This window comes from Prunus mume, linkage group LG1 (genome assembly GCF_029339155.1).
Source record: "Prunus mume cultivar Tortuosa linkage group LG1, ASM2933915v1, whole genome shotgun sequence".
NCBI lineage: Eukaryota > Viridiplantae > Streptophyta > Magnoliopsida > Rosales > Rosaceae > Prunus > Prunus mume.
In genome coordinates this window covers 18,180,610-18,207,161 of record NC_142698.1, presented here as the reverse complement: position 1 = coordinate 18,207,161, position 26,552 = coordinate 18,180,610, and the positions used below count along the sequence as shown (strand labels likewise).

At 36.8% G+C, this 26,552-nt stretch overlaps 5 protein-coding genes across 6 annotated transcripts; 3 read left to right on the top strand and 2 right to left on the bottom strand.

The window, feature by feature from the left end:
- Positions 1–895: 895 nt before the first annotated feature.
- On the bottom strand, positions 896–3,125 carry ATRZ-1A (RNA-binding (RRM/RBD/RNP motifs) family protein with retrovirus zinc finger-like domain-containing protein). Its single transcript, XM_008248292.3, has 4 exons — positions 2,971–3,125; positions 2,163–2,282; positions 1,217–1,788; positions 896–1,134 (listed from the first exon to the last, which is right to left on the bottom strand). Exons 2-3 carry the CDS (start codon positions 2,271–2,273, stop codon positions 1,237–1,239), a joined length of 663 nt encoding a protein of 220 aa, XP_008246514.1. The 5' UTR covers positions 2,274–2,282; positions 2,971–3,125; the 3' UTR covers positions 896–1,134; positions 1,217–1,236.
- Positions 3,126–3,357: 232 nt separating this feature from the next.
- On the top strand, positions 3,358–6,333 carry TRM11 (tRNA modification 11 protein). Its single transcript, XM_008248290.2, has 6 exons — positions 3,358–3,701; positions 3,910–4,121; positions 4,302–4,619; positions 4,734–4,808; positions 5,082–5,156; positions 5,603–6,333. Exons 1-6 carry the CDS (start codon positions 3,500–3,502, stop codon positions 6,158–6,160), a joined length of 1,440 nt encoding a protein of 479 aa, XP_008246512.1. The 5' UTR covers positions 3,358–3,499; the 3' UTR covers positions 6,161–6,333.
- Positions 6,334–7,232: 899 nt separating this feature from the next.
- Positions 7,233–8,741, bottom strand: LOC103344675 (transcription factor bHLH94-like). The gene is made up of 3 exons (XM_008248289.2): positions 8,132–8,741; positions 7,601–7,996; positions 7,233–7,483 (listed from the first exon to the last, which is right to left on the bottom strand). The coding sequence occupies exons 1-3, from the start codon at positions 8,666–8,668 to the stop codon at positions 7,382–7,384; spliced, it is 1,035 nt and encodes a 344-aa protein (XP_008246511.2). The 5' UTR covers positions 8,669–8,741; the 3' UTR covers positions 7,233–7,381.
- A 10,833-nt stretch (positions 8,742–19,574) lies between these two features.
- On the top strand, positions 19,575–21,033 carry LOC103344674 (E3 ubiquitin-protein ligase ATL6-like). Its single transcript, XM_008248288.2, has one exon. It carries the CDS (start codon positions 19,729–19,731, stop codon positions 20,842–20,844), a length of 1,116 nt encoding a protein of 371 aa, XP_008246510.2. The 5' UTR covers positions 19,575–19,728; the 3' UTR covers positions 20,845–21,033.
- Positions 21,034–22,946: 1,913 nt separating this feature from the next.
- ERCC1 (nucleotide repair protein) lies at positions 22,947–26,326 on the top strand. 2 transcript variants are annotated; one of them, XM_008248286.2, is made up of 9 exons: positions 22,947–23,259; positions 23,730–23,838; positions 23,988–24,136; positions 24,434–24,533; positions 24,691–24,767; positions 25,023–25,122; positions 25,286–25,357; positions 25,449–25,517; positions 25,701–26,326. In XM_008248286.2, the coding sequence occupies exons 1-9, from the start codon at positions 23,003–23,005 to the stop codon at positions 26,016–26,018; spliced, it is 1,251 nt and encodes a 416-aa protein (XP_008246508.1). In that variant the 5' UTR covers positions 22,947–23,002; the 3' UTR covers positions 26,019–26,326. The 2 variants fall into 2 exon arrangements, with proteins under 2 accessions (XP_008246508.1, XP_008246509.1); XM_008248287.2 differs by having other exon boundaries at positions 22,949–23,259; positions 24,033–24,136.
- Positions 26,327–26,552: the final 226 nt, after the last annotated feature.

Below are 26,552 nucleotides of genomic sequence, written 5' to 3'. Positions count from 1 at the left end.
AATTAACCCAAAAAAAATAGATGTACACAGAAAACCACATGCTAAGATACGTTATCAAGTGTAGAGTTGGTAATATTGCATCATTTAACGACCTTGGGAGAAAAAAGCAGTTTGGAACAGGAACAAAGAAACAGATCATCTTCTTGTCTCAGCAAACAAACCACGGCCAGGAACAGAAAAACAAGGCAAGACCAACAACCTTTCCCCCATGTGCAATTTGATAAGGAGACCCAGAGGACAAAACAATGGAGCAGTTATTGAACTCATCAAGAGCTTCCAAACAACAACCTGCACATGTTTACGCAGAATGGAACTCTCCCACCAGTGCTGTGGTGAAGGTGAGGGGGCTTATGTTCGAGTTAAATTGCAGATGGCTTGTTCTGGCCGAAAAGACTTTCAAAATATTTACGTTTAAAACAATGCATGTCCAATTAGTAACACAAACCCAATCATGGGTCGAAAAAGAGACCAGATCCTGCCAAAAGGTTAAACATATCAATATAGCAGGAATGACAAAAAAGGAGATATCATGTATCAAAGTAACTTATAAGAGGAAATATTACCCGCTTGACTCCCATTTATTAGTAAGATACCGAAAACAGGGCAGCCAAAATGGACATTCTACTTATAGGACCACTTCTACTTCCAAGTAACAAGAAGCAAACTCCCAATAGCGGACCCCTCACAATCTATTCTCCGAAATAACCAAACACCAAATGACCTTCCAATATCGCAATTGCCCATGCAAAACAGTCAACAGGAACCAAATGACCTTCCAATATTTCAATGGCCCAAGCAAAAGAGTGAACAGGAACAGACAGGATGCATAGCATTTGCAGTCACCGATGCATGATAGTCATAGACAACCACCAGTCGTAATGGAATTCACAGAGTATAAGGCCAAATTGAAATATCATTTTCAAGCAAGCATAAAATTCCATCGGATCAAAACATTCGGTTGATCGTTTAGCAACAAAAAACAGGTGAATATCTATGCAAGATTCGCACTTCAAAATACTGGTCCAACTAAATTAATCCACCCAGACAATCATCACAAGAACACATCCAGCAAGAGGAAACTTCGATGCATTGCAGACAGTGATAGTCAGCCGAGCAGCTCCTCGGGTTCCTAGGCTGCAATTAGCACATCAACAAAACTTCCTTTAGTACAATACTAACAGTGAAAAACATGAAAGGAAAGAGTTGTGTTACATACCACTATCCGAAGCAATTGTCCTATCCAGAACGGAAACCTCCTCCTGTCCCCCGACGTTCATATGGCCCTGAGCGGTCACGACTGAATCGATCACTTCCAGAACTTGAACGACCACCAGAATCCCTGCTGCGCCCACTATATCGGTCTCCATTTCGATCAGGTCCACCCCCACCACCACCATAACGACCACTGCCACCACCCCCACCGCCACCTCCACCACCATACTTATCATCCCTGCTACCATACCTGCCTCCTCCCCTTGAACCTTCACTTGGGCACTCCCTAGCAAAATGTCCTGGCTTTCCACACTTAAAGCATTCTCCTCCTCCACCTGATCCACGTCCACCTCCATAATCACGACCACGGTCACGGTCACGACCACGGTCACGACCGCGGTCACCGTCATAATCTCTACCTGAACCTTGGTGAGGCTGAGCTTTATCAACAGTAATAGTTCGTCCATCCAAATCCATTCCATTCATTTCTTCAATTGCCTCTTCCATTGCTTTTTTATCATCAAAAGTGACAAACCCAAATCCACGGGAGCGTCCAGAAAACTTATCAACAACTACCTATGTCATTTAAATTATTTCACCATAAAATTCCATTGATGAGTATTAGGAATATCAAATAATATCATGTTGAACAAAGCATGAAAAATTAGCACCTGATTTCAATCAAACCAAATCAAGATCATATTTTCCCATATTATACACTATCAAAAGAAGTTATTCACGGCCATTGCCAATTTCCCTTCTGATTCCCAAACCCTCATGGGACACTATGGTCATCCAAACTAATTGATTCCGCCAAGCAGTATCATCCTCAGAAACAAAGACCAGATGCAATAATCAACAGAAGAAAAAGAAGTTATAAACAAATGCTTGATGAAAATCAAACACATTTCATTTAGACTGTATTCAAACATAAAAAAACAAATCAATACCTTGGCTTCAACAAGCTTTCCAAACTTGTCAAATGCATCTTTTAGACTTCTATCAGATGTTGACCATGCCAGGCCACCAATAAAGCATCGATATTCCAGCTCTTCTGACATTTTTCTAAACTGCAAATTTACATAAAAGAGGGCATCAATCATGGAAGATAAACAAAAAGAATCAGGAAAAACCATTCAATAATCTATGAAAAAACTAACAAGAATTCTTCCCAATACTACATAATCTGGAGACAAGTAAACAAATCCGATGAGAGAGGAAAAATAAGCTCCCCCCACCCCCAATTAACTCTCTTTACCGAGAAAAACTTCTTTGAACCCCACACCAAATTCACTACGTCCTTCTATTGTTGATACACAGGTACGAATATGTATATCCAATCCATAGACATACACACTAATACTGGAATTGAAGAAAACCCACTTAGGGTTTTGGGCATATGTAAACAATTCTATACTAGGAGCATAAGAACAAAAGCATACATAGGCATACACTCATATTGAAATTATCCAAAATTTCTTGGCCCTTACCTTGTTTGAAAATTTACAGGCCCTATATAGTAGATCCTAATTAATTATCCATAGCACATAAGAAGCGAATCATCAAGATTTAAAACATACAAAATATCCATTTAAAAGAGAAAAAATTTGACAAATACACGCCAGAGAGCAGAGGCCAAAGGTAAAATTAAACTCATATAAATTAGAATGAACAAATCTGCCAAATTTCTAAGTGAATTCGAGAACAACAAAATCATAACCTAACAATATAAGCGCGGAAGGGGTTGATTTTTCATACCAGCAAATAGCGACGCAAGGATTTAGATCTCAAACGCGGAGAGAAACACAGAGAGAGGCTAAAAGAGGCTTTGGGTTTTTGCTTCGGCTTTCAACACAAAACCTAAAGACAGAGGGCTGCGGGTGTGGTGTAGGCTGGAAACCGGGTCAACGGGTTGTAGGGTTTCTTATTTTTTTCTTCCCGGACTCTGTGTCTTATTGGTCCACGTGTCCACTAAGTTAAGATATTTTCTTGGTTATTTCTGCTATAGAATATTATCACCAAAAATAAAATAAAATAATTAAAAGATGATAAAGCTTTGCATTCCCTTCCCTCGATATTATTCGAGTAATTAGAATATCGATTTGTTAAAAATAAAAAATAAAAAATAAAAAATGTTTGAAAATGTGTTTATACCCGCGACATGCATTAGAGACTTGTACACAAAAGTACAACATTAGATGGAGCAGAGGGTTTAGGGTTTTGCCCTCTTGTTTGTTTCTGTGAATCGCAGGCAAAAGAGAAGTGAAAACCAAGGAAGAAGAAGAAGATGTGGTATCTGTGCGTGTTCTTCCACAGATTATTAGACTACAGGAAAGCCGAGGTCGAATCTTTAGCACAACTCTTTAGCAACGAAGATCAAGAATACCAGTGTTTGCAATGGAGGCTGCCACTGCTCCACCACCCAGATTCCCCTTTCCATTTCGTCGATCTCCCTTCGGAAGACGTAGCCAAGAGCATCGCCAATCGAAGTCAGTACTTCTTTTCCTCCATTTCCTCTTTCTCTCATCTGCATTTTTTGTTAACTGGCCTTGAATTTCTCAAATCTGTAATTTGCTCAAATCGAAACCACTGTAATCTCATATTCCCAATCATGGCCTGTAAGATTTTGTACTTCATTGATCCTCATTGAGCAGAGTATTTCACTAAAATTTGAGCTTTCAACTTGGTATATGGTAGGCATACTTGTGAAAGGAATGTATGAACTTTGGGGAGAAGGAGGTAGCTATGAGGAACTGGAAGAGTGTATAAGAAATTACCCAGATGAGCGGAAGTTGCCGTACCTAGACTCCAATAGTACTTTCAAGATTAATGTTGACACCTTTGGTAAAGTCATCAGCCTCCAGGAGCAAACCCAACGCATTCAGGGGCTTAGCTACATTCCTTTCAAGGTTAATTTCTTAATCTAACTTATTCACTTCGGTTTTCAGTTTGGGTTAGATTCTGCAGGGATATGCACTCAAAGTATTTGTACAAGTACAGAAATCTGCATTTTAGCTCCAGAAAAATGATCTCAAATTGTTCTTCATTGTCACTAATGATGGTGGTTGCTACTGATCAATATGTTGCAGGGTCGAGTTAATTTGAAAAATCCAGAACACAAGTTCTGGCTTATGGAAACTGATGATTATGGAGCTAGCAATGGTCTTCCACCAATGGTCCAAAAAAGAATCTTTTTCGGTCGGGAGATTGGTGGTGCTGATAGAAAACTTTTACCTACATATCAGTTGAAAAGCCGTACTTATCTTGGACCAACGGCCATGGATGCAGAAATGGCTTTCTTAATGGCAAACCAAGCTTTGGCCACACCAGGGAAGCTTGTCTACGATCCTTTTGTTGGCACTGGGAGCATTCTTATATCTGCTGCCCATTTTGGAGCCATGACAATGGTTTACACTTCTTTCTCTGTAGTCCAATTCTGAGTTATGTGACAATTGAATCTTTTCCTTCATGTCAGGCATGCAGTTAACTATCTTTCTATATGGGCTGATCAAAATTTTCAGGGTGCAGATATTGATATCAGGGTGGTACGTGATGGCCGTGGCCCTGACTGTAATGTCTGGAGCAATTTCAAGCAGGTGAATATGCTTTATGAGATTGAGTTTTTGGTTTGAAGGTGCAGTCTATGGAATTATTTCTCAAATACTAATTGGCATCAGCAAGCACATGATAAGCTTATGATGATGAATATATCAAGACTTCTCCTTTGTATAAAGTTCTGACGGGGAAAGCTATTAATGATTTCTACTTATATGTTAGACCATTCATGATGGAGTGGAACGAACTTTGAAGTTTCTGTATCTTGGAGAAAGTTCAAGTGCTTGTATTCATTTTTTCATACTTTTTGGCAGTATGGATTACCAATGCCGATTGCTTTATTAAGGGCAGATAATAACCTTCCTCCTTGGCGTACTGGATTGAAAGAGGTACTCTTTCTCTCTATATGTTTGGTTCTTGTTGCATTGTGAACACCATTTACTTCCTTAGATGGCATTATTTAAGTAGCATGTGCTTTTCTTTTTATTTCCCAACTGTTATTCTATTTTTGGTGGTTACTTTATTTTTACTTTAGCAAACTGTTTGGCTGATATAGAACATCATATGTCCGGAACCACCGGATGAAAGAAAACTAATGATTTGGTCGTTTATATTCCACTATTTTTCCACAAGAAGACTTGAATAGCCTACTAGTTTTCCTATAGTTACTTTGGAAATTGAAGGATTGAAACTCAGCAGCATAAAGCTTCATGTGTATGGTGATTTTGCATTTTAAATCGTTTTGGTCTCTCTGTTGAGAAATATAAATTCCCAAATTTGGGGTCTTTTGTGCACTAATACTTATTCATTTCCTTGGTCATTTTCGCTTGTGTAGGTATTTGATGCCATAATTTGCGACCCCCCCTATGGTGTTCGTGCTGGGGGACGCAAATCTGGTGGCCGGAAGTTGATGAAAGGAGTTATCGGCCCTTACATTGTTCCGGATGACAAGAGGACAGACCACATACCATCAACTGCATCTTACAGCTTGGTCGAGTGTGTACATGATTTGCTCGACCTAGCTGGCAGGATGCTTGTAATGGGTGGGAGGCTTGTGTTCTTCTACCCTGTGTTGAGTGAAGATGATAATATCGATAACCATTTCCCAGAGCACCCGTGTTTCAAACTGATTGCTACCTCCGAGCAGATTCTGAGCTCACGTTACAGCAGAGTATTACTGACAATGGTGAAGACAAGTCCATACACTGAAGACATCGCAGAAGCAGCCAGATTAAAACACCTAGACTTCAAAGAGAACCATCTGAAATGGTTAGAAGATGGAAACCTTCATTCTGCAGTTTTCAGTCCTACGGATCCACAATCAAATGGGGCTGCTGATCATGCAAAGTTCACCAAAGAACCAAAGCCAAAATACAGAGGAAAATATGTATAGGCTTGACAATTGGCTTTTTAGCTTGAGTGGTGCTGCTACAGCTAGGTAGGAGAGTAGAAGAATTTTTGGTTATCCATGCATTACTTAGAGAGCTTGTAAGTTAATTTCGTTTGTTGTAATTCTAATGAAAGACCAATGTGATTTCCATATTTTATAAATGATGAAATTATATATCTTTGCCCTTATTAATTACAACAAAAAAACAAAAACAGAAAAAGGTAACTATCCGGATATGGGCTATCTTTCTTGTGCTCTCAGAGGGGTGAGGGCAAAGGCCCAACAAAAAGAAAAGGGAAAAACTTCCTGGGCCCAGGTCACTTTTCTCTCTTCCCAAACAATCGGTAAGCAAATTGACCCCTTAAAAAAGTAAAAAGAAACAAAAGGGAAGCAATGGGGTAACCAAGTAGGGCAAGAATTCCTTGTTTAATTTCCAAATGATGTAAAAACCCCACCAGCGCAGTATATCCACTTTATAAAATTACCTAGGGATTCGATTCGGCAATGAACAACGTACGGCTTCGTGGCCCCAAATATTATCTCCAATGCAATTCGCCAATTATTATTTATCTTTTTTAATTCATTTCATTTTATATAAAAATTCTCACAGTTGAGTTGAGCTGAGCTTTTCTAAACTTGTTCATGCATTCATGCATGACAATGGCATGATGGCAGCCTCTTGCCTTCTCATTCTGTTTTGACTTCAACTTATACCGTTTATTGGTACTAATTTATACGTCCTTTCCGAATGAAATATGTTTTTTTTATAACTTTTATATGAATTCTTTTTGTATCTTCTCATCTCAGATCTTCACATGTTTTCTGTTTGAATATTTATAATCAACAATGTGAAACCTTTCCCAAAGGCTGCAAGTGATGATATTGCCCGTTAAATTAGTAACTAGATGCAAAGGGTACCATTAGTATAGTGGTTTGGACTTTGGAGCAATTGTTCCTGGAGGAAAGGTGGTTATGGGTTCGAGTCCTAATATTCATGTAGTGCATGTGTGAGTTTAGTTTGTTATCGCCCCTCTCAATAAAAAATGTCTTGAAAAAATATATACTAACTAGATAATTAAACAACAGAGACTCTTTCTTAAACTGAAATGGAGGAAACCTTAATTAAAAACAAGAGAAACACACCCACCACATATGAAGGTGTAAAAGGATGAATTTCAAAGAGAGGGGATTAACTAACTAATTAAAAGAGGGGTTTTTTTATAATCAATTCAAATTCAACATTGCCTCCTCTTGAATTGTAGCTAGCATCTGATGCACAGCTGTTGCAATTTCATCCACTGAAGCCAGTGTGCACTCATCTTCTACCTGCTTACAAATTTGTTTTAAAAAAATTAATCACAAAAAACATACACAGATGACTAATTTCAAATTTCTAAACTTTCTCCACTAAATTAACAACTTAATTGAATTGAAATTAATCACCTTGAGGCTGAGAGAGTAGAGGACAACATCATCAGCAGTGACCACATTGAGATGAAGAATTGTGAGGTGCATACCATGCAACCCAGAAACAATCTTCAAGAGCTGCTTTGGGATCCTCTTGGCTCTCACTTTCAGGCTTGCATGGCTCTCCACCATTGTCACCTCTATGTCAGCTGCAATGTTACTCAGCTTGCACTCCATCAAAGGCAGCTCAGCCATGGCTGCCGCCGCAGCAGAGTCGTGGTCTCCGCTGGACCGGGTTGAGTATTGTGGGAAGGTGAAGAATTGGGAGAAAGGCACACCATTATTTGGCTTTTGGGTACCAAGAAAATGCACTTCTTGCTCTAGCTCCTTCACAAAATTAATCGCACCTCCAATGATTGATGCTTGGTCTCCCTAATAAAACCAAAAACAATGTCACATTTTTTGGTCGGTCCAATAAACTCAACCTTAATTATAAAAATTAATAACAATAATATTAATAATATTAATAAAAGTAGAAGTAAGACATATGTGTAATTATGTATGTACCCTTTGAACATATGAGTCTGGCATTAAAGATCGAAGCACAGAGAGATACTCATTCATCTGTTTTCTTCTATTTCGCTCAACTGCAATGTGAGTCATTCTCTGGTTCTCAATCTCCTCCTTGTTCTTTCTACTCTTGGCACGGCGCCGTTTGGCACGAGTACTAGGCATGCTGTCAGCCATTGTGATTGTGTGATCCAATGGTAGGTGATGAAATTCGGGTTGATCATCAGCTGGGCTAGTAGTATCACTAACATCTGGGTTTGGATTGGAGAGCTGCAATTCGTTGAAATGTGGCACCATTGAATTCAAAGGAGCTGAGGAATAGTAATTAGTACCATAATTAGGAGGGTTATGATCTGTTTGGTGGCCGAGAAAATCGAGGGAGGCTTGGTGCTGGAGCTGATCGTGATGATCTTGATCGTTGTCGAAACCGAAATTATGATGATCATCATCAAAAGAGCTCCAATAGCTGTAGAGGTCTTTGTTTGTGGCGCAACTAAAAGGGTCTTGAGGAAAAACAACAGCATCAAGTGCCATAATTTGTTGTCAAGGTGAAGCACAGAAGAGACGCCCAAAAGAGATATATATTGCGGTGGGTTTGGGGTCTTCTGTTGTGCGGATGGAGAAACTGAGCTGCCTTTTAAAGGGCTTCATGATGGAACAAATCTACAGGACGTCACACGTGAAATAAAGTTGTACTTTTTCATTATTATTGCAAGAGAAGGAATTAAACATATATAACTAGCTGCACATCTCAATGTGATTTTGTATGTCTCTGTGTATGTGTATATGCATTTAACAAAGACACATATTTGCTTGCAAGAATCAGACACACATATATATTTTATATACACATGTCACGTCGTCAATGGATTGAAAATGAAATTTGTCAAATCTTGCTGTTTTGGAAGTTAACAAAAATAATACCATTAGAATCTATAAAATGATACACTTGTGAAAATAATGACAAATTACTCAATGGACTTTTAATTCTCAAACAACTGCGCATGCATGTCATTATCCTCTCATTTTCTTATTATTATTTTTTTTTTCTTCTCAAAATCTAAGAACTCAATTGATAGTTTCGAACCTCTGCCCACATAAATGGAGATGGAAGAACTCAATCAACTTAGTGATATCTCACCGGCAATTTATTCATAAATCTTAATTACCCGTGAAAACCAAAAATTAGGCAAGTAATTATGATGTTTTGAAGTAGGTAATAAAGTGTGGGTTGCACGTGCTAGGGTGCCAGCTAGCTACATGGAAGGAAGCTTAAAGAAGCTGTGAAGCCGAAAGGCATTGTCATTTGGTAATAATAGGGTCGGATTGTACAATCCAGCACCGAGAGAGAAGACCTAGGGAAAAAGGTTGATGATCGATGCACAGAGATTCTTTACAGAGTTTGGAGAGAGAGAGAGAGAGAGAGAGAGAGAGAGAGCCTTCTTCCTTGCATGGCAGCTATCTTTCTGTCAGGCTTGTACGAAATAAGAATCCATGTGATGATATAATAATATATCATCATATCATCACCCAGTACCAACAAAACAACCAATTGCCACATCACCACCACCACCACCACCCACCACCCTTGAATTCAATATGGCAACAATTATAGGCTACTGTGTGTTTCTTTCTTTCATAATTTTGCTAGCTAGCCTCAGCTTTATTCAAACAGCTAGGAAGGATTCATGGCAAAATATTTTCTCATCTTTTTTTTTTCTTTTTTTTTCGTGGTACCTTGGACCCAGAAAAGTTGGTGGCATGCCAAATGAACATGTCGTAGAACAAACAAAGCTGAGGGATTCCTAAAAGTGCATATATATATATATATATATATATGAAAATATAGGGATTCGAATTTCCTCTTGTGCTTGACTGCATGCTGCTAACTGCCACCAAATCCACACTCTCTTAAAATAAAATATATTGCCAGATCCTAAACTTGGTTAATTGTATACGGGTGCTTTTCTGGGTTAATTAATAATTAATTAAATGGGTTTTTGCTGGCACAATCTTGTAATTAATAAATTAATTGAGTCTATTAAGTGAAAAACACAGTGCTAAGATTCCCTCGTTACCTAGTCCCACAAAATATGAGTCTCTCTTAATCCAAACAAAGAGCACGAAACTTTCTAGAACACCAATTAATGTACGTATATATATATATATATATATCATATATTTGTTTTTTTTCAACCGAAAATAAATAAATAAATAATATATCGGTTGATTTCTTGGAGATTTGGTGAAAGGGAATTACTTGTATGAAACTACGCACCTGATCATGTTTTGGAGTTAAAATTGACTCCTATAGTATACATCACCAACCGATCTAAACCCTTTTTGTTTATAATAAAAAAGCCTTAGACTTAACTGGCTCTCGTTTGGATGCGTCTAATACATTGTTTTTTGAAGGAGAGATATGCACCATGACGATCAAGTCTTCATAACAATTTTGTATCAACCCCTTTTTTTTTTAATAAGATTTGTCTTTGACCTTTTACACACTAAATTGCAGGGAAGGCATCTTCTTGTAGATTTTATTAGCCATGATTGAGATAAATTGTTTGTATCGAAGTCGCACGGAGAGCGCGTGATTTGTACTCGCAATAAGGGTTTTTCTTATATATTTTTTTAAGTTAATTAGTGTCACATGTGTGCGTATATATATATTATAAAAAGGCAGACCAATTTTTGCCATCTTCCACTGTGTTGTTGTATTCGATCGATGCAGAAAACTATTTGGGACGCAAATAAAGTTACAAACAGCAGCAGAATCATAATATCTTATGATTGTGTTGATTGATAAACCTATATATTATTATGCCATCAAGGTTCAAGATAAAGGAGGAGAAGGATCGATACAATTAATGTGCTAGCCCCCACAGATTTGGACTGGAGAAAAAAATTGGTATCTATATCAACACGTTCACACTTTGGAGCTTAGCCCTAGACGTAACATGGACAAAATTGCACCAGTGTTTCACCCTTGAGAGATTCAAAGGAGTGCATGATTTTGAGTAGGTAAACTCGATCCTGCTAATGCAATCAAAGCTGTTAGAGCTAGCTAGGGCGATTGATTAGGTATTAGGCCGGCACGGCCGGTTACTGGATCTTAATACCAATTTCAAAAATTATTGACCCTACTTAAGAAAAATGTAAGTACATGGGGGCAGCAAATGGGGGCAGCAAACCATTCTTTTCTTTGATCGAGTTTGATCAAGTCTCCCATCAAACAAAGTTTGATCGAGTCAAAGATATTCAGATAAATAAACTAAGGATATTTCTCATTAAACAAACAAACTAATTACTTTGTCTTTTCTTAAATCTTCAAAGTCTTCCCATATTTAATGAGCCTCAAAGGCAAACTTATTTTCAGGTTGAAATACATGCATGAGATGAGATGAACTAGTGCCGCGTTCATGAGGGAGTCGGTGGATAATTAACCATACGTACAGTCTACACAGTTGAAGAAATGGAATGGAAGGGAAGAGATCGATTTATACATGCATGCGATGCGATGCGATGCGATGCGCCCCAAGATTTTGTCTGTATCCTATCAGGTTGAGTTTGTGGATGGAAACAGATGTCAAGGATTTGGATTTTGTTTTTGCCATAGGATGTGGAAACACTAAACCCCTCTAGTCTATTAATAGGTTTTGTCTTTTGTTGATGATAATTACTCTAATTAATAATCACTAATCTATTTGAGCAGTGAAAGCCCCCACCCCCTCTTTGTGTTTCACAGCTCACACTACCCTTCCCTTATGTTCATGCAATTCTTTACCTAACAAAAAATATTATCATAATTAATTATATATTTAGGATAATTAAGTATCACTGATGACCACAACAACAGGGGGTGGTCTTTGTAGATAAGATATATTGTATACATGCTCCAAAAGTTTAAGATAAATTAAGATCTAGGTTAAAAATACGGTTAGTTCTCATAATTTTTTTACTTTATAGTATATAGCACTACTAGCAGTGACTGAGGCAACATTGAACTTTATGTCACAGAGATTGATTGAGATGGCATATATGTTTCTTGTTATTACTGTACGGGCATCTTGTATTTTCTACTACCGCTCCTTACTTTCCTCCTTGTTTACTAATGTAATAAAGTGTATATATATTCATTTGTGTCCCTTCACAAAACGAATATATTGTACATCTACTACCTACAATAAGGGACTGTCCTAAGATTCTGGAGGCTCTAGGCAAACCCTCAAATTCACATTGTATATCTACCTAGAAATGCATCTACCTTTCTTTCTTATAACTTTTCATATATATATATATATATATATATATGTGTGTGTATAGCGGTGTGTACAGTATAAATACAGAAATAATACCCTTTTCCAGCCATCAAATAAAAATATATATTGGAAAGATAAAAAAGTGAGAGAAATCATTGACAATATATGCCAATTGTATACATCGTTGAAAAGTAGGTCGTTTTCAAATTCCAAAAGAAATCCATTAGCTAATTTGGTCGCAGCATTTTCTGTAATTGCTTTTGTATTCATAGGAATAGTCAACACTGCACGTTGTACAACTGAAGACTATTATGCATTGCATTCTAGTATTCTAGTATTCTAGTATTCTACCAACCAACGAAGAAAAGGCTCTGCAGATGAAGATTATGCTGATTCTATTATGTGCTAAATTTTGTGCTTAAAACCCAAAATCAAATCGATTGACCAATCATTAACTACAATTTAAGATTGAATCAAAGGTCGAAGGACGGAATTGAATAAAAATAAGGTTTTTTTTAACACGTGAGTGACATGACTATAGTATTGGATAAAGCCGATATATATATATATATATATATACATACATAGATGCATATCTATCTATAATTATATTCAACTCTACCCATCATCATGATTAGACCACGCATTGCATTTGCTATTGCTGTTCCCAGAGAGAAACAAGGCTTGCTTTATCTTTACTTCAAGTAGAAACACAAAAGGAGTTTGAAAGATGACTATTAGACGTTCGTACAGAGAAAAAAAACTGTTTGCTTTTCATCTTATTCTATCATGTGAATTGTGATTACCCCACAACCCTTCTTGTGGGCTCTCCATCTCTCTCCTGTATGAGTATCATAAATGCTTTATATATTCCCTCGATCTAACTCCAAACCCACGCAGAAAAAGAAACAACCTCTCTCTTTTGAATCAATTCCACCAAATGTTAACATGTTGGTATAATATCTAACTGTTACATTCATTCGTACATATACATATATAATTAATTCTCTTATTCTGATGACCGTACGTTATTATCGTACTGACGCCATTATAAACATAAAAGAAAGAAGTGATAAATACTAAAATATATATGACGTTCGTACGTTGTCTGTATAGGAGAATTTATATATAAGAAGATAGTGTTTTGTTTTATTTTCTTGGTGCATGGAAAAAATAGTAATTATTTATATATAGGCCATTGAACCAGACCTGAGATGGTCGATTTGAGTAGCCAACTCAGCAGCAGCAAAATCCATAATTAAAGGCAGACACTTTTTTCCAGATCCATCCTAACAAACAGCAAAATCGTTGTCGTCTAAAAGCTTAATCAAATCTCTCGACCGCCCCATTCCTTCACCAACCTGTCCTACACTGAATACCTTTGCTTCATCATCATTATTATTATAATTATAACAGCAAAAACCAAAAAGTGTATTCGTCTCCAATCAAAATCCTTTCTTCTCAAGGCTTTGATTTCCATCTCAAAGTGGCCATAGGCCTTTTCACTTTTCTAAAGCATATAAAATACATTATCTATATGCAGGATTGCTTGTATTGTATCTGTTGTTTTAATGTCTAATTGTGGCCAATGACTTGTTTTTTGTACCCAAATGAACTCCTCTCATTGCTTCTTTATCTTTATAAATAATTAAATTCTCTTTATATAGTTCAACAAAAGAAATGAAAGAAATCAATCATGTGTATACATAAGTAGATAGCTAACAACTACCTTAAACTCGCATTAAGTTGATCGACATTATGAAACCGTGAGAAGAAGAAAAAAAAAAAAGAATGCACACGTAAGCGACCGAAGTCGGTAAGCTCAATAAACTAGTGAACACCAACATTATATGCATGATTACCCAAAAATAGACAAGCATGTTGTCACACCACATGAGGCTACAAACGACACTCCTTGGTGAGGAAATAAGAATTTTCCTAGGGGGAGGGTGGGGTGACTTTACAACGGTCCAAAACCCTAGCTACCATATGCAGTAACATATGTAACATGCATGCAAAATTGCTATTGAATTGAATGGTCATTATTTATAGACCATAACTTTTTACCTGATTAACGTTTACTACACTGTTCGAAATGACATAAAGAAATTTGTCTTCACGCGTTTGGAAGAGCACCTTCATGGCTCCATCTACCACGGCCATTTCAGCCGTACACGTGGCATCTGATGATGAAACCTCAAGAACTGTCACATTATGGATTATACAGTTTCCCCCAACAGGAGGGCAGCCATTCAAAAAACAGCGGCTGCAACAAATACCAGTTTCTGTAGAACCAATGGTTTCTGGTTGGGTTCTTTGGAAGCAAACCAAGAATGCCCGAATAAATAATTGATGCACAAAAGATACAATAATAATGAAAACGATATATATTTCATATAAAAATGGTACCCATAACTATTTATGAAATTATTTTTCATATATATTATATCAAGTTTATCCACTTGTAAATTTAAAATTCCACCATCAGTAAGTGAAGTATATAGTCATCTTTTTTGTAAAAAGGAAAAGAAAAAGATTCAGTTTGGTCTCCTTTTTTTTGTTGTTGAATATGATGGACGTTGACGAGAAGTTATAAATTAATACAGTAGTATGGTCACGTTGTATATCTTGTACATGCATTATAATATGGATAGACGACAATGAATAGTATTAATAAATAAATATCCACTTATATAACATGTGTACAAGCATTGGCGGAACATTTAAAAACTAGTTAAGTTAATATGTATTAATGCTAAAGTTTATTGGAAATTGTAAAGGGTTTGTAGCTCAAATAGTTAAGTTAAGATTATTTACTCCTGTCTTAGGTTTGATTCCCCCCCTTTCCTCAATATCACTCATATCCAAAGAAAAAAAATAAAAATTAGTCAATAGAGCTATGAAAAGCGTGGTTTATATGATTTAATGTATACTTTTATTTCTAAAAGGACTATAAAAACTGTAAATACAATAAAAAAATTATAATAAATTTTTAGGTAATAACTTTAGCTAGCTCGCTTGTTGAAATATTCCTGGTTCCACTCTTGCATACAAAATGTACTACCGTAATATTCTATAATCACTCAACATTGACATATAAATTAGATGGAGCAATTCAGCAGAATTTTCAGAAAGCAAAGAATTTAGGTGGTGTTGGCTAGTTTTTAGGCTTTCCCTTAATTCTATGACCCCCATGGAAAAAGTATAAGCATCTTTGCCTAAAACTTATTGGCATATATGATATGAGCAAAGCGATGATGAAATATTTAACACAAAATTCCGGATACCAACAAGCAAAGAACTAGACAAGTCATATTTTTCATCAAATATCAAATACAAGAAGTATAATTCCTATGAAAGAAATACAAAATGTAAGGTAATTGAACCCAAAAAGAAAAGAAAATATATGGAGTTGACTGATGAAGAGCTTGTGCTTGTTTAGGTCAGTGAAGGTAGCCCAGAATCACAAACAGAGGACAATTATGGGCTTTGGGCCATCTGAATTAATTATAGCGGATGCTTCTTCGTAGGGTGAAAAAGTAAATAAGAATTTATTTAGGTTGATAAGGTTGATCACTATGATTACCAATCATTCATCATGATTACGATCGAATATTGCAATGAGGGTTGCTTTGAACCTAAACAAAAATCCAAACAGCATAGGCTTAGGCAGAGAGAGAGAGAGGCCTAGAGAGAGTATTTTGTGACATCCATGCCCAATATTCCTCATGCTAGCTTTTGGGCCCCAATTTGAAGTTGACATTTGCATTATTTTTGTGGTTTCTTTGAGACTTGAAAGACCTAGTCATGATTCGTTCAAAGCAAAATCCAAATTTGATTATGAAAATTTAAGAGAGCTGTTTGCCATACGCCTTTGTTTTTGTTTTCTTTGGTAGCCCCCATATATATCATCTGCTTTACATAATTATGACAACCTTTTTGACCATACTTTGCTATTGTGATTTGTGAGGAAACAACCCACCTTTTAAACCTTGAATTTTATTATGTATAATCTGCAAATCAAATCCCTTGTCTCTGTAATGGGAATCTCATTTTATACGTGGCGTGGCATCATAAGAGTTTCAGCATCTATTTCTTTTATACATGGCAACCGATTTCACTATAATGCTACATAATATATTAGAAATCTCGACACATGTTATGCATTCTTAAAGAAAGTTACTGCATGAGAACATTGAGTAAGAAGAAGTAAAGAGTGGGAGAGAGAGAAAGTCGGTTGGAAAATTGAGGTCGAATTACTATAGTACCCTTGCCTATTTATTTTTTTAAATTAAAATTACTATAGTACCCTTGGCTTAAAATTACTTTGTTTGAAAAGGCTATAATTGGCATTTAACCCTCGTTGATACATATAATAAATACACACAATTTAACGACTTTTTGGGCTGTGTCCAGGCTTCAGAGCTACGGGCCTCATGGGCTTCATTTTTTGGGTCCTTTTGGGTCTTACAACTCTTTATTGAAAGCCCAAATGTAAAAGGCATATGAGCAAACAGCCCCAGACAGGCCAGAAGAAAGGTCCAATGAATCAACGGGAAACTCTGAGCACTCAAACAGCCCAACTATAATTTAGATAGGAAACTGATACAATCATATATTGTTAAAAACATTATTTCTACACCAGAAGTTCTGGGTTCGATTCCTCCCGATCTTAATATCGTTTGTATAAATATAAAAATTAAATACAACATTATTCAATTACATGTATTGCAATATTCTGTCTCACGACGGTGACACAAAAGGAAATGAAGAATTTAATTTGAATTTTCTAAGGCATAGTTTTACTTTTAGAGGAGGTGTTAGACTTCAGGTATAATTCTTGTTGGTCGGCGACCTAGAATTAATTCAAAGTTTGACAATATCATATGACCTTTGGGGCTTAGATTAAAAGTCAAATGAATTATTTAATTAGTTCCAAGTAAATAAGAGTTTCCCATCACTTTCTGAGAGAGAGGAAAATAATTCTAATGTCCATTTCTGTCTAATTTGTTTATTTTCACTAGAATAAGTTGACTAATGGCAATGCATATATAAGAACTGAGAACTGACTAATTCATACAAAACCCGTTCGAGAAAAAAGCATCAAACGCATTTCACACATGCAACTTATAAATCAAGGGAGAATTATATATGAAATTATTATAAAAAGTTTTAGAACCGAATTGTAAATTATGTTAACATGAGTCGCTCATGAAATGTAAATGTAAGTTACGAATGCACATCTCATTAGCCGTGAAGGGCTATTAGTCATTCATTTCTCATGATTTGTAAGCCTCGAATACTGATCACATGATGTATATCCATCCGCATATGTTAACGAGCAAAGCTTTCATGAATATTTTAGTCGTTTCAAATTACAATAATTGAAGACATGCATTTAGTTTGGGTCAAGCACAATTAAATTCGTAGAAATATGACACGTATGTGAGGAGTTTTTATATTTTTTGGTCGAAAACTGGTGTACGTGTGGAATTTATTGTGTGAGATGAATCATTTAAAAACGCTATTTGAGTTGTGGAGTCGTTTTATGATGAGAATGTCATATATGGACACATCTATAATTTATTTGAATCAATAACTTCACTTAAATTTAATAAAATAATCTTATAGTTTATATAAATGTCTATATTAAAGGTCCATATACGGTGCCCTGGTTATGTTATAGAATTTCGCTTGGATGTTGTCTTGTGTATAAATGCAAGGCTATATAAAGTCAAATGCAAAGGCCCACACCGTGCTCTTCCCTTCGGACCACGCTACTTGTTTAGTGGTTACAGAACCAACCCATTTATTTGAATTGATATGACCACCTAATAAGCGGAAATGCTATAATGAGATTTAAAGTGAGGAATTATTTGAAGAGGTCAAATCTCACCATTAACAAATGTAAAGAAATTATGAACTTAAATATTTTAAATGTTTTGACGGTCGGATCGGTCTCCTCAAATAATCTCCTCACTTTAACTCCTCATTGTAGAAGCTCCCCCTATCAAGCTAATTTAGAAAACTAGATTCTTCTAGAAACTTTTACGGTACTTCTCACATTGCAACTCTTCTCTCCAATACTTTCTGACAGCCGTACGATTTGGGCTGCTAAGAAAAAAATTTGTTCAACTTCTTATGAAATGTTGACCCACTTTATTTTTCAAACCTTTACCAACTTTTAGCTTAGTTGTACTATTTTGCTAACCTATAAACACATACATAAAATATTACACAATTACCACACTTTCAAATTTTTATTTTTTTTGGGAAATTGTTACTTTGCGAGAAGATAGGCTGTCAAATGTAAATAAGAGTAGTTGCAACGAGAATAACATTATTTTATTTTTTCTGATCAATAGTATTATGTCATGTGAAATTATTATCATGCACTTATAGTGTTATGGTGAAAATAACAAAATAGTGATAATCTTGTTTCATAAAAGTCTTTATCATAAATAAGGCCATGTATAAAATTGAAACCCCTCCTCAACTTTTTTTTCTTTTCAATAATATTTTTCATGGTCAATAACCTTTCTTTAGGCAATATGCTCTTATCATACTTTTCCAGTCTGTTGAATAAAAAATGAAAGTCATAGTTTTCATAAACAATAATTTATTCTTTATTCTGGTCAAATAAAGGCACGAATTGCGGACAATCATATATAACAAGTTCATGCTATTTGGCTTTGAGGGAGAAAAAAAATTTGAGATACAAAAACAATGTAATCCAATAGTAGATTTGTTTCTAGTATATATAAAATGTATTCCTAAATGTCTCGTTAATTTCAAGCAAAAAATATTAACAACTATCAAATATTCACAATACTTTAACGAAAAGACAAAAATTTATGTCCATTTTGTACAGATCATCACATCATCCAGAAGAATGGAAATACGACGTACGATTTGATCTCTGAATTTGGGACTGGTGGAGGGAGGCATTTGCAAGACCCCATTTTTCATATATTTTTTACTTTTTATTTGTCTCCGAAAGCACCGCGTGAGTCGACGTGGCACGCCATCCACGACTTAGCTGCTGACGTCACCCTTCACGAAGGGCCAGAGAAACTCCACTCCAATGAGAGGAGAGAGAGTGTGGGCCCTACTCCCCATACCCCTCCCATGGTCCTCGCTTCAATTTGTCTTCTTCAGCTCTTCCCCTTCTTTGTTCCCCACGACAGCTTCCCAGACACTCACTCCTTCTCTGCTCTCTCTCTCTCTCTCTCTTTTCTTTTCATTTATAAGTCTCTCTCTTCCTCCCTCATCCGCTAACTAACATCACAAGGACAACGTGCCCTCCTCCCGGCGAACGTTACACACCACGCCATGACTCCGATCTTATCCTATGACGCCAAGCATGGGACCCTCACTTTCTTCTTCCTGCTGCTTCTCTCGCCGGCAATCTCCCCGGTCGGAGCTCAGCCCACCCCCGACCCCTACCACTACCAGCGCTTCAGCCCCTCCATGGCCATCATCATCGTCGTCCTCATCGCCGCCCTCTTCCTCATGGGCTTCTTCTCCATCTACATCCGCCACTGCTCTGACGCCCAATCCGCCAGCATCCGCGCCGGCGGAACCCACACCGGCCGCTCCCGCCGCGGCGTCTCCCGCGGACTTGACGCCGCCGTCATCGACACCTTCCCCACCCTCGAATACTCCGCAGTCAAGGGGCTCAAAATCGGGAAAGGCGCGCTCGAGTGCGCTGTCTGCTTGAATGAGTTCGAGGACGACGAAACGCTGCGTTTGATCCCCAAGTGCGACCACGTGTTCCACCCCGAGTGCATCGACGAGTGGCTGGCTTCGCACACCACGTGTCCCGTCTGCCGAGCTAACCTCGTCCCTCAACCCGGCGATCCAATCACCCAACCCACTGTGCTCAACTCGGAACATGTACCGGTTGACGTCGAAGCTCAGAACGACGCCGTTGAGTGGGCACCGGAAACAGACGAGGGCTGCCAGGAAACGGTAGAGCAACCCGAGTTGGTGAGCATAAACCAAACGCTGAACCGGAACCGTACACGCGGATCGAGATCGAGCAGGTTGCGTAGGCTGTTCCCGCGGTCCCACTCGACCGGGCACTCTGTGATTCAGCCGGGCGAGGATACGGAGCGGTTCACCTTGAGATTGCCGGTCGAAGTGAGGAAACAGATCATGAACCGGAAACTGAACCGGTCCGTAAGCTTGCTGGTGTTGCCCAGAGAAGGGAGTTCGAGGCGTGGGCCGCGAATGGGCGAGAGTGGCGGTAGTAATAGGTTGCTGAACTATAGAAGGCTTGAGCGGTTGGACCGGGGTTTTAAATCGGACAGGTGGGTGTTTTCGAGAACGCCGTCGTTTCTGACGCGGATGTCGAGTCTTCTGTCGCCGAGGGCGGCGGCTAACGAGGGTGAGAAAGCGGTGGAGCCTGGGATGTCTAGGAGTGGCTCGGTTCGGCCTCCGGTTTAATTTTATTCTTTTGTATTTTTTAATTTACCGCCACCGTGCCACGGGCTTAGATGAATTTGTTAAATTGTCTATAAGAGTTTTTGTTGTAATTTTCTGGAATTTAGAATTAAAAAAAGACCCGAGTGAATGTAGTATGACAATGTTGAAATACAAATTAGATAGTAAATGGAATTAATATTTATTGTTTTATTGGCTGTCTTTATCTACAACTTATTATTTATTTGTTAAATGGAATTAAACTACTTTATTTGTTGTAGTTTATTTCAATTTTTATTGAGCATTAGGGGAATGAAAACAAAGATAAGTATAAAAAATAAAAAGTAGTTTTAGTGGAAGTGGTCAAGAAACAAGTAGTGGATGTAGCACAATATTATAGACATACATTCTGGTCCAGAAACAAGTTGTGGTCCATAATGCATAATGATTTGTCTATTGGACTTTGGATTCTTGCCCTCACAATAATTATGCTAATTAATTGTTTCCCAATTCATACAAGTAAAGTACCTGTTTATGCTAATTAATTTTGCTAATCAATAGTTTAGAACATCTCCAACTGATGTGTCAAAAGTGTCACATAGACATTTAACAACTATAAATAACATCTCACATCACTTCATTCGATGTTTTAAAGTGATGTGAAATAAAGTAGAGGTTGAGATGTTATTTTTGACATCCCAAAAGCAATATGTCAAATTAATATTTTATTATTTTTTCTTTTCTTTTCTTTTTAATTAAAAATAAATCAACACTAAAATGTAATAAAATAATATTTTAATTTGACATTTCGGGTGGAGTGTAAAGCTGTGTAAGATGTCAAATTACACATCAAACATCAAATTTAAATTTGATGTTTGGTATTTGACATCTTCCTTGGAGATGCTCTTAGATATAATTATTTTCCTAAATCAATAGTTATATCTACTTGGATTTTTTTTAACATTACTCAAATAAAGTATGGGAATAAGTTTAATAACACTAAAAATTGTACTATTGCAATATTCTCAAAGAAATCTTTAAAAATATACAAATTTTGAATATATTTGAAAAATAAATAAATGTATTTTCTTCTATTATATTGAAGTATTGAACAACCATTGTGATGCTTTTAACAACATAAAGCATTAATTACTATATTTTTTTTATTGGCATGCCGCATGTGGGTCTCATAATTAGCATATTGCAATTGTAATAGAGGGTTTGTCACACAACACCCTCTATTACAATTGCATCTATTGCAAATGAAATTTTACTATTTTAATTCAATTTCACGTAATAAAATTGCATTAATTATAACCATTACAAACATGATGTGATGGACATGTTAATGCATAAATAATGTATATAACATAAACAATAATGTGTCTGCATTTATATTTATTTATAAGTTGCAGTGGAAGGAATCTAAAACCATTTTCCCATCATATCTGTAACTTGACTGACTTATGGCACTAATTCTTCCCACTTTCCATGCTTAGAATATATATATATATATATTTTTCTGCTTCATTTTTTATACTTTTTGAAATTACCAACCAATTTCTCCTTCAGGCAGGCACATATTCCAGCCTTCCACTTCCACGCAATTAGATTTTTATAAATTATTCTTTTGACTTTCAAGTGCCATAAAAAAGCCCTCATATCATATCTTGGAACATATCTTTAATCAAAGTTTTCGACTCTCTCACTCCTTACCCATACCTTCACTCCAAGTTTTGCCAACAACTCACCCCACAAATGCATTAGAAGAGTATGTTTATATTTAGAGATAGGATGATGACCTATACTATTCACCAACAATTATATGTGCACGAGGTCCACAACCGGTTGACCAAAAAGTATCACATACTGACATAGTAATACCGTCTTATTCTATAATTTCTCACAGAAAAGCATGCTTCTATTGGCACCCAAAAACTCATATATAGTTGTCTAATTTTAATCAATCGACAAAAAAAAACAAAAACAAAAAGTTCTCTAAATAGAAAATGTTTAAATAATAAGCCCAAGTGGGAGTATTGAAAATTTTCAATACAATGGGCTTCAAATGTCCACAATCCATCGTCACTTCAAGCCCAGGCCTAAAACCCAACTACCCCTCACAAATCCGTCAACGTACTCAAAGAAAGAGAAGCAGCATCAGAGAGAGGGAGAGGGAGACATGGAAGACGAACACGGAGGGCAAAACACAGAGTCAGACCAAAACAAAAACAAGAAGAAGACAGTGATAAAAATACCATCTTTTCAAGAAGTTCTTGAGAGTTCACAGTCAAAATCAACCCCACAGTCTCTGTTCACTCCTTCACAGAGCTTTTCTCAAGCCTTTGCCTTCGTCAAGTCTTCTGAGTTCTACTCGCCTCCTCCTCCCCCTGCCACCTCCTCGCAACCCCTACAGGCCTCAGACACCGGTAATTCAAGGTACTCTTTTACCAATTTCAATCCAAACCTTTTATGTCTGTGCGTGCATTGTGCTTCTGATGGATAATTTTATTTTGATTTAAGTTAGTTGCTGATTGTGGAAATGTGGGCTATTGTTTGTTTTCGTGGAAAACGGTTCATGGGAAAGTTCTGTAATTCTCACACTTTTGTGGTGGGTTGGGAGAGATAAAGGAGAAGTTTTCTTAATATTTTGGTTTCTTAAAAATGTAGTCTTTAAAATGTTTGAGTTTGCTAGTTCCATTTTCCTTACAACCAAACGAAGCAATTCACTTTGATTCGAAATGTTAGGCTCTTTATTATTTTCTGCCATTTTGGTTGCGTAGGAGCTCAGAAAACTGAGAGGTTGCCAACTTAAGCTAATTGAACCATTTCTCGTTTTAGAATATTTGTATTTTCTTTGCCTGGTATCTGACTTTGAGATGTTTTTTCGTGTTTTTTTCTTGCTTTAGCAAAACTGGTCAATCTGATGTTCCATCATCATCTGCTCCTACAAATGCTGTTGCATCATCATCATCACCTGCTCAGCGTCGCAATGCAATTATTGTGAGCCACAGACAGGTCCAGTATTTTTTTATTTTCGGTGCATTTTTATTGTAATATTTAAAATAATGGTGGTTCTTTCTTATGAGTTTAACTTTGGGTGGAGTAAAGTTCATGAGCTGGAGAAGTTTAAACTTTGCAGTGTGTGGCACAACTATATTTTGCAGTTCTACTATTTTCAACTCCGTGTAAAATCTAATTCCTCCATGCAGAAGGGAAATCCCTTGCTCAAACATATTAGAAATGTGAGGTGGGAGTTTGCAGATATTGTTTGTGACTACTTACTTGGACAAAGCTCATGTGCTCTCTATCTAAGGTTTGAACTTTTCCACTTTGGTTTTACTATTTTATATACATGTGAGCCTATAGTTAGGATGCTCTGCGGTAAATCTGTTTCAACTGTTATCTGAAATGTTAAGATGGAAAAGTGACTAACAGTTAGACATGCAAGATATGTTGTTGCCTTAACTTTTCCTGCTTGAAGTGTTTATAACCTCTGGAGTTGATGATGCCTACCTCATGCTCATTTTTATAAGATGAAGTTTATAAATTTAATTCGATCCATGTATAATTAGTTTTATATATAAACATGGGCGATGATCGGTTGCTGCAGTCTTCGGTATCATCTGCTGCATCCAGACTACCTATATTACCGTATAAGAGAATTGCAAAAGAATTTCAAGCTTCGTGTTGTTCTTTGCCATATTGATGTGGTAAGCCATTGTGCCAATCAGTTGTCTTTCATAACTTTAATAGTAATTTGTTTTTTCCTGGTTTATGTTTTCTTGCAATCCAGTTGGACACATAGACCAAGCAGTTCTTTTTTCATCTTTGTAATAGAAATTTGGTTACTGCTTTCATTGGTTTCAGGAGGATGTAGTTAAGCCTTTACTTGAAGTTACTAAAACTGCTCTGCTTCATGAATGCACCCTATTATGTGGTTGGAGGTACATATATTTTATTTGAAACTGCAAATCAAATATCCAATGTAGGCTATGGTTGCTTTTTTTTTCCCTTCAAATATCCTAATCAAATTGTATTCACTATTCTTCTTGTAAACTTCTTCAAGAACATGATGAACTTTTTCTTTAACAGAGGTTGAACATCTGTTTGTAAAGGTGTTTAAGCATTTGGTTATTTCCCAGTAGCTTAGTTTTTGTTGGTTTGTTTGACCCAGCTTTGCTTTTAATATGTTTCTATAGCTTGGAGGAATGTGGTCGCTACTTGGAGACCATAAAAGTTTATGAAAACAAGCCTGCTGACATTATTCAAGGTCAAATGGATACAGACTATTTATCACGGGTATCAATACAGTTGAGGTCAATTAATCAATTATGTTTTTCATGAAAGCCAAATTAGAGTCTTACTAAATTATTTGGTTAATATGTTAAATATCAAGATTGCATTGTATGATGTACAGAATTATGAATTCCTTGAACTGATAATTGTCTATTTTATATTATAGTTAAATCACGCGTTAACGACAGTTCGACATGTTAACAAGACTGATGTTGTCACCCTTGGTACTACGTTTGGGGTATGGCTGCAGTTTTCACTGAGAATTTGTGTTGGCAGAGAATGTGCTTTTTGGTAATGTTGATATCAAGCTCATTGTCATGTTATTGCAGTCTCTTTCTCATATCATGGATGTTTCAATGGAAGATCTAGCTCGTTGCCCTGGGATTGGAGAGCGCAAGGTATTTGTGTTAATGTTTTTTCCTTTTTCTTTATGTTCAGACCAACATTCGAAGTGAGACATAACAAATAATGGTTTCTTGTTTTTGTTTTTATTGGCATGCGCATTCTGTTTGGTGGATTGTGTTGTATATTGTAAATATTTTGGTTATGGCTTTAATTTCTCACCATACCTTGTGTATCAGGTAAAACGTTTGTATGATACATTTCATGAACCATTTAAGCGTGTGGTTGCCAGCCGCCCTGCTGTTCCAGAAACCTCTGCCCCAAGCAATGCTGAACCTGGTTCAGTGGATGAAGAAGATAAAGAAGCGGAGGAAACAGAAGACGAAAGCAAACGCAGGAAGAAAGAACCAGAATTGACTGTTAAGTCAGCCTTGTCTGTTGCCTTTTCCAAATATGCTGATAAAGTTAATAAAAAGAACAGCAAGACACAAAGAGAGGAAAAAGGAGAAACAAGTGCTGCCATGGAAGCTGAAACTGAAGAGATGAGATCAAAGTGATCAGTAACTTGTCCCATTCGATGCCATTGGGAAGAAGATGGCCAGCTTCATAGACAAGTGCATTAACATGTTTAGTTGCTGTAGCTCTCTATTTGTGGGTTACAGTTCTGTTTTTGAGACCATAAAAGATCACGGTTAAGAAACTATTACACAGACGCTCTTCTTGTGTATCCATCTTTGAAGTTGAGGGGTCTCCTTTGTAACTTGGGTTTAGCTGTATCAAATCTTTTATTTTTATTTCTTGTGAAATGATCTTTTGGGTTATGGGTAAGCCAAATACCATGGGTAATGAACTATGGTTGCTTCAATCGTACTAATTTAATCATATCAAGTTTATGTATTTGACTTGTATAATAATCATGTAATATTTGACTTGCATTGCCCCAAATGCCATGGTGAAAAAGACTAGAACTTTTTGAAGAAATACAACTAACGTGAAGTGGGTGGGTGTGCAAGAAGAGCAAGTTTTGATGGGTTATGTCTCTTTCGTTTTTCTAAGTTGATTTTGAATGTCATTGGTGCCCACAAATATGT

Bases quoted from the DNA above. Each gene is read 5' to 3' on its own strand.
- ATRZ-1A (XM_008248292.3), bottom strand. From the start codon at position 2,273: ATGTCAGAAGAGCTGGAATATCGATGCTTTATTGGTGGCCTGGCATGG. The intron at 1,789-2,162 runs GTATTGATTTGT...TAAATGACATAG, and splicing joins GAAAGCTTGTTGAAGCCAAG to GTAGTTGTTGATAAGTTTTC.
- TRM11 (XM_008248290.2), top strand. From the start codon at position 3,500: ATGTGGTATCTGTGCGTGTTCTTCCACAGATTATTAGACTACAGGAAA. The intron at 4,122-4,301 runs GTTAATTTCTTA...AATATGTTGCAG, and splicing joins TTAGCTACATTCCTTTCAAG to GGTCGAGTTAATTTGAAAAA. The intron at 4,809-5,081 runs GTGAATATGCTT...ACTTTTTGGCAG, and splicing joins TCTGGAGCAATTTCAAGCAG to TATGGATTACCAATGCCGAT.
- LOC103344675 (XM_008248289.2), bottom strand. From the start codon at position 8,668: ATGGCACTTGATGCTGTTGTTTTTCCTCAAGACCCTTTTAGTTGCGCC. The intron at 7,997-8,131 runs GTACATACATAA...TGGTTTTATTAG, and splicing joins CAGACTCATATGTTCAAAGG to GGAGACCAAGCATCAATCAT. The intron at 7,484-7,600 runs GTGATTAATTTC...ATTTGTAAGCAG, and splicing joins TCTACTCTCTCAGCCTCAAG to GTAGAAGATGAGTGCACACT.
- LOC103344674 (XM_008248288.2), top strand. From the start codon at position 19,729: ATGACTCCGATCTTATCCTATGACGCCAAGCATGGGACCCTCACTTTC.
- ERCC1 (XM_008248286.2), top strand. From the start codon at position 23,003: ATGGAAGACGAACACGGAGGGCAAAACACAGAGTCAGACCAAAACAAA. The intron at 24,768-25,022 runs GTACATATATTT...ATGTTTCTATAG, and splicing joins ACCCTATTATGTGGTTGGAG to CTTGGAGGAATGTGGTCGCT. The intron at 25,518-25,700 runs GTATTTGTGTTA...CTTGTGTATCAG, and splicing joins CTGGGATTGGAGAGCGCAAG to GTAAAACGTTTGTATGATAC.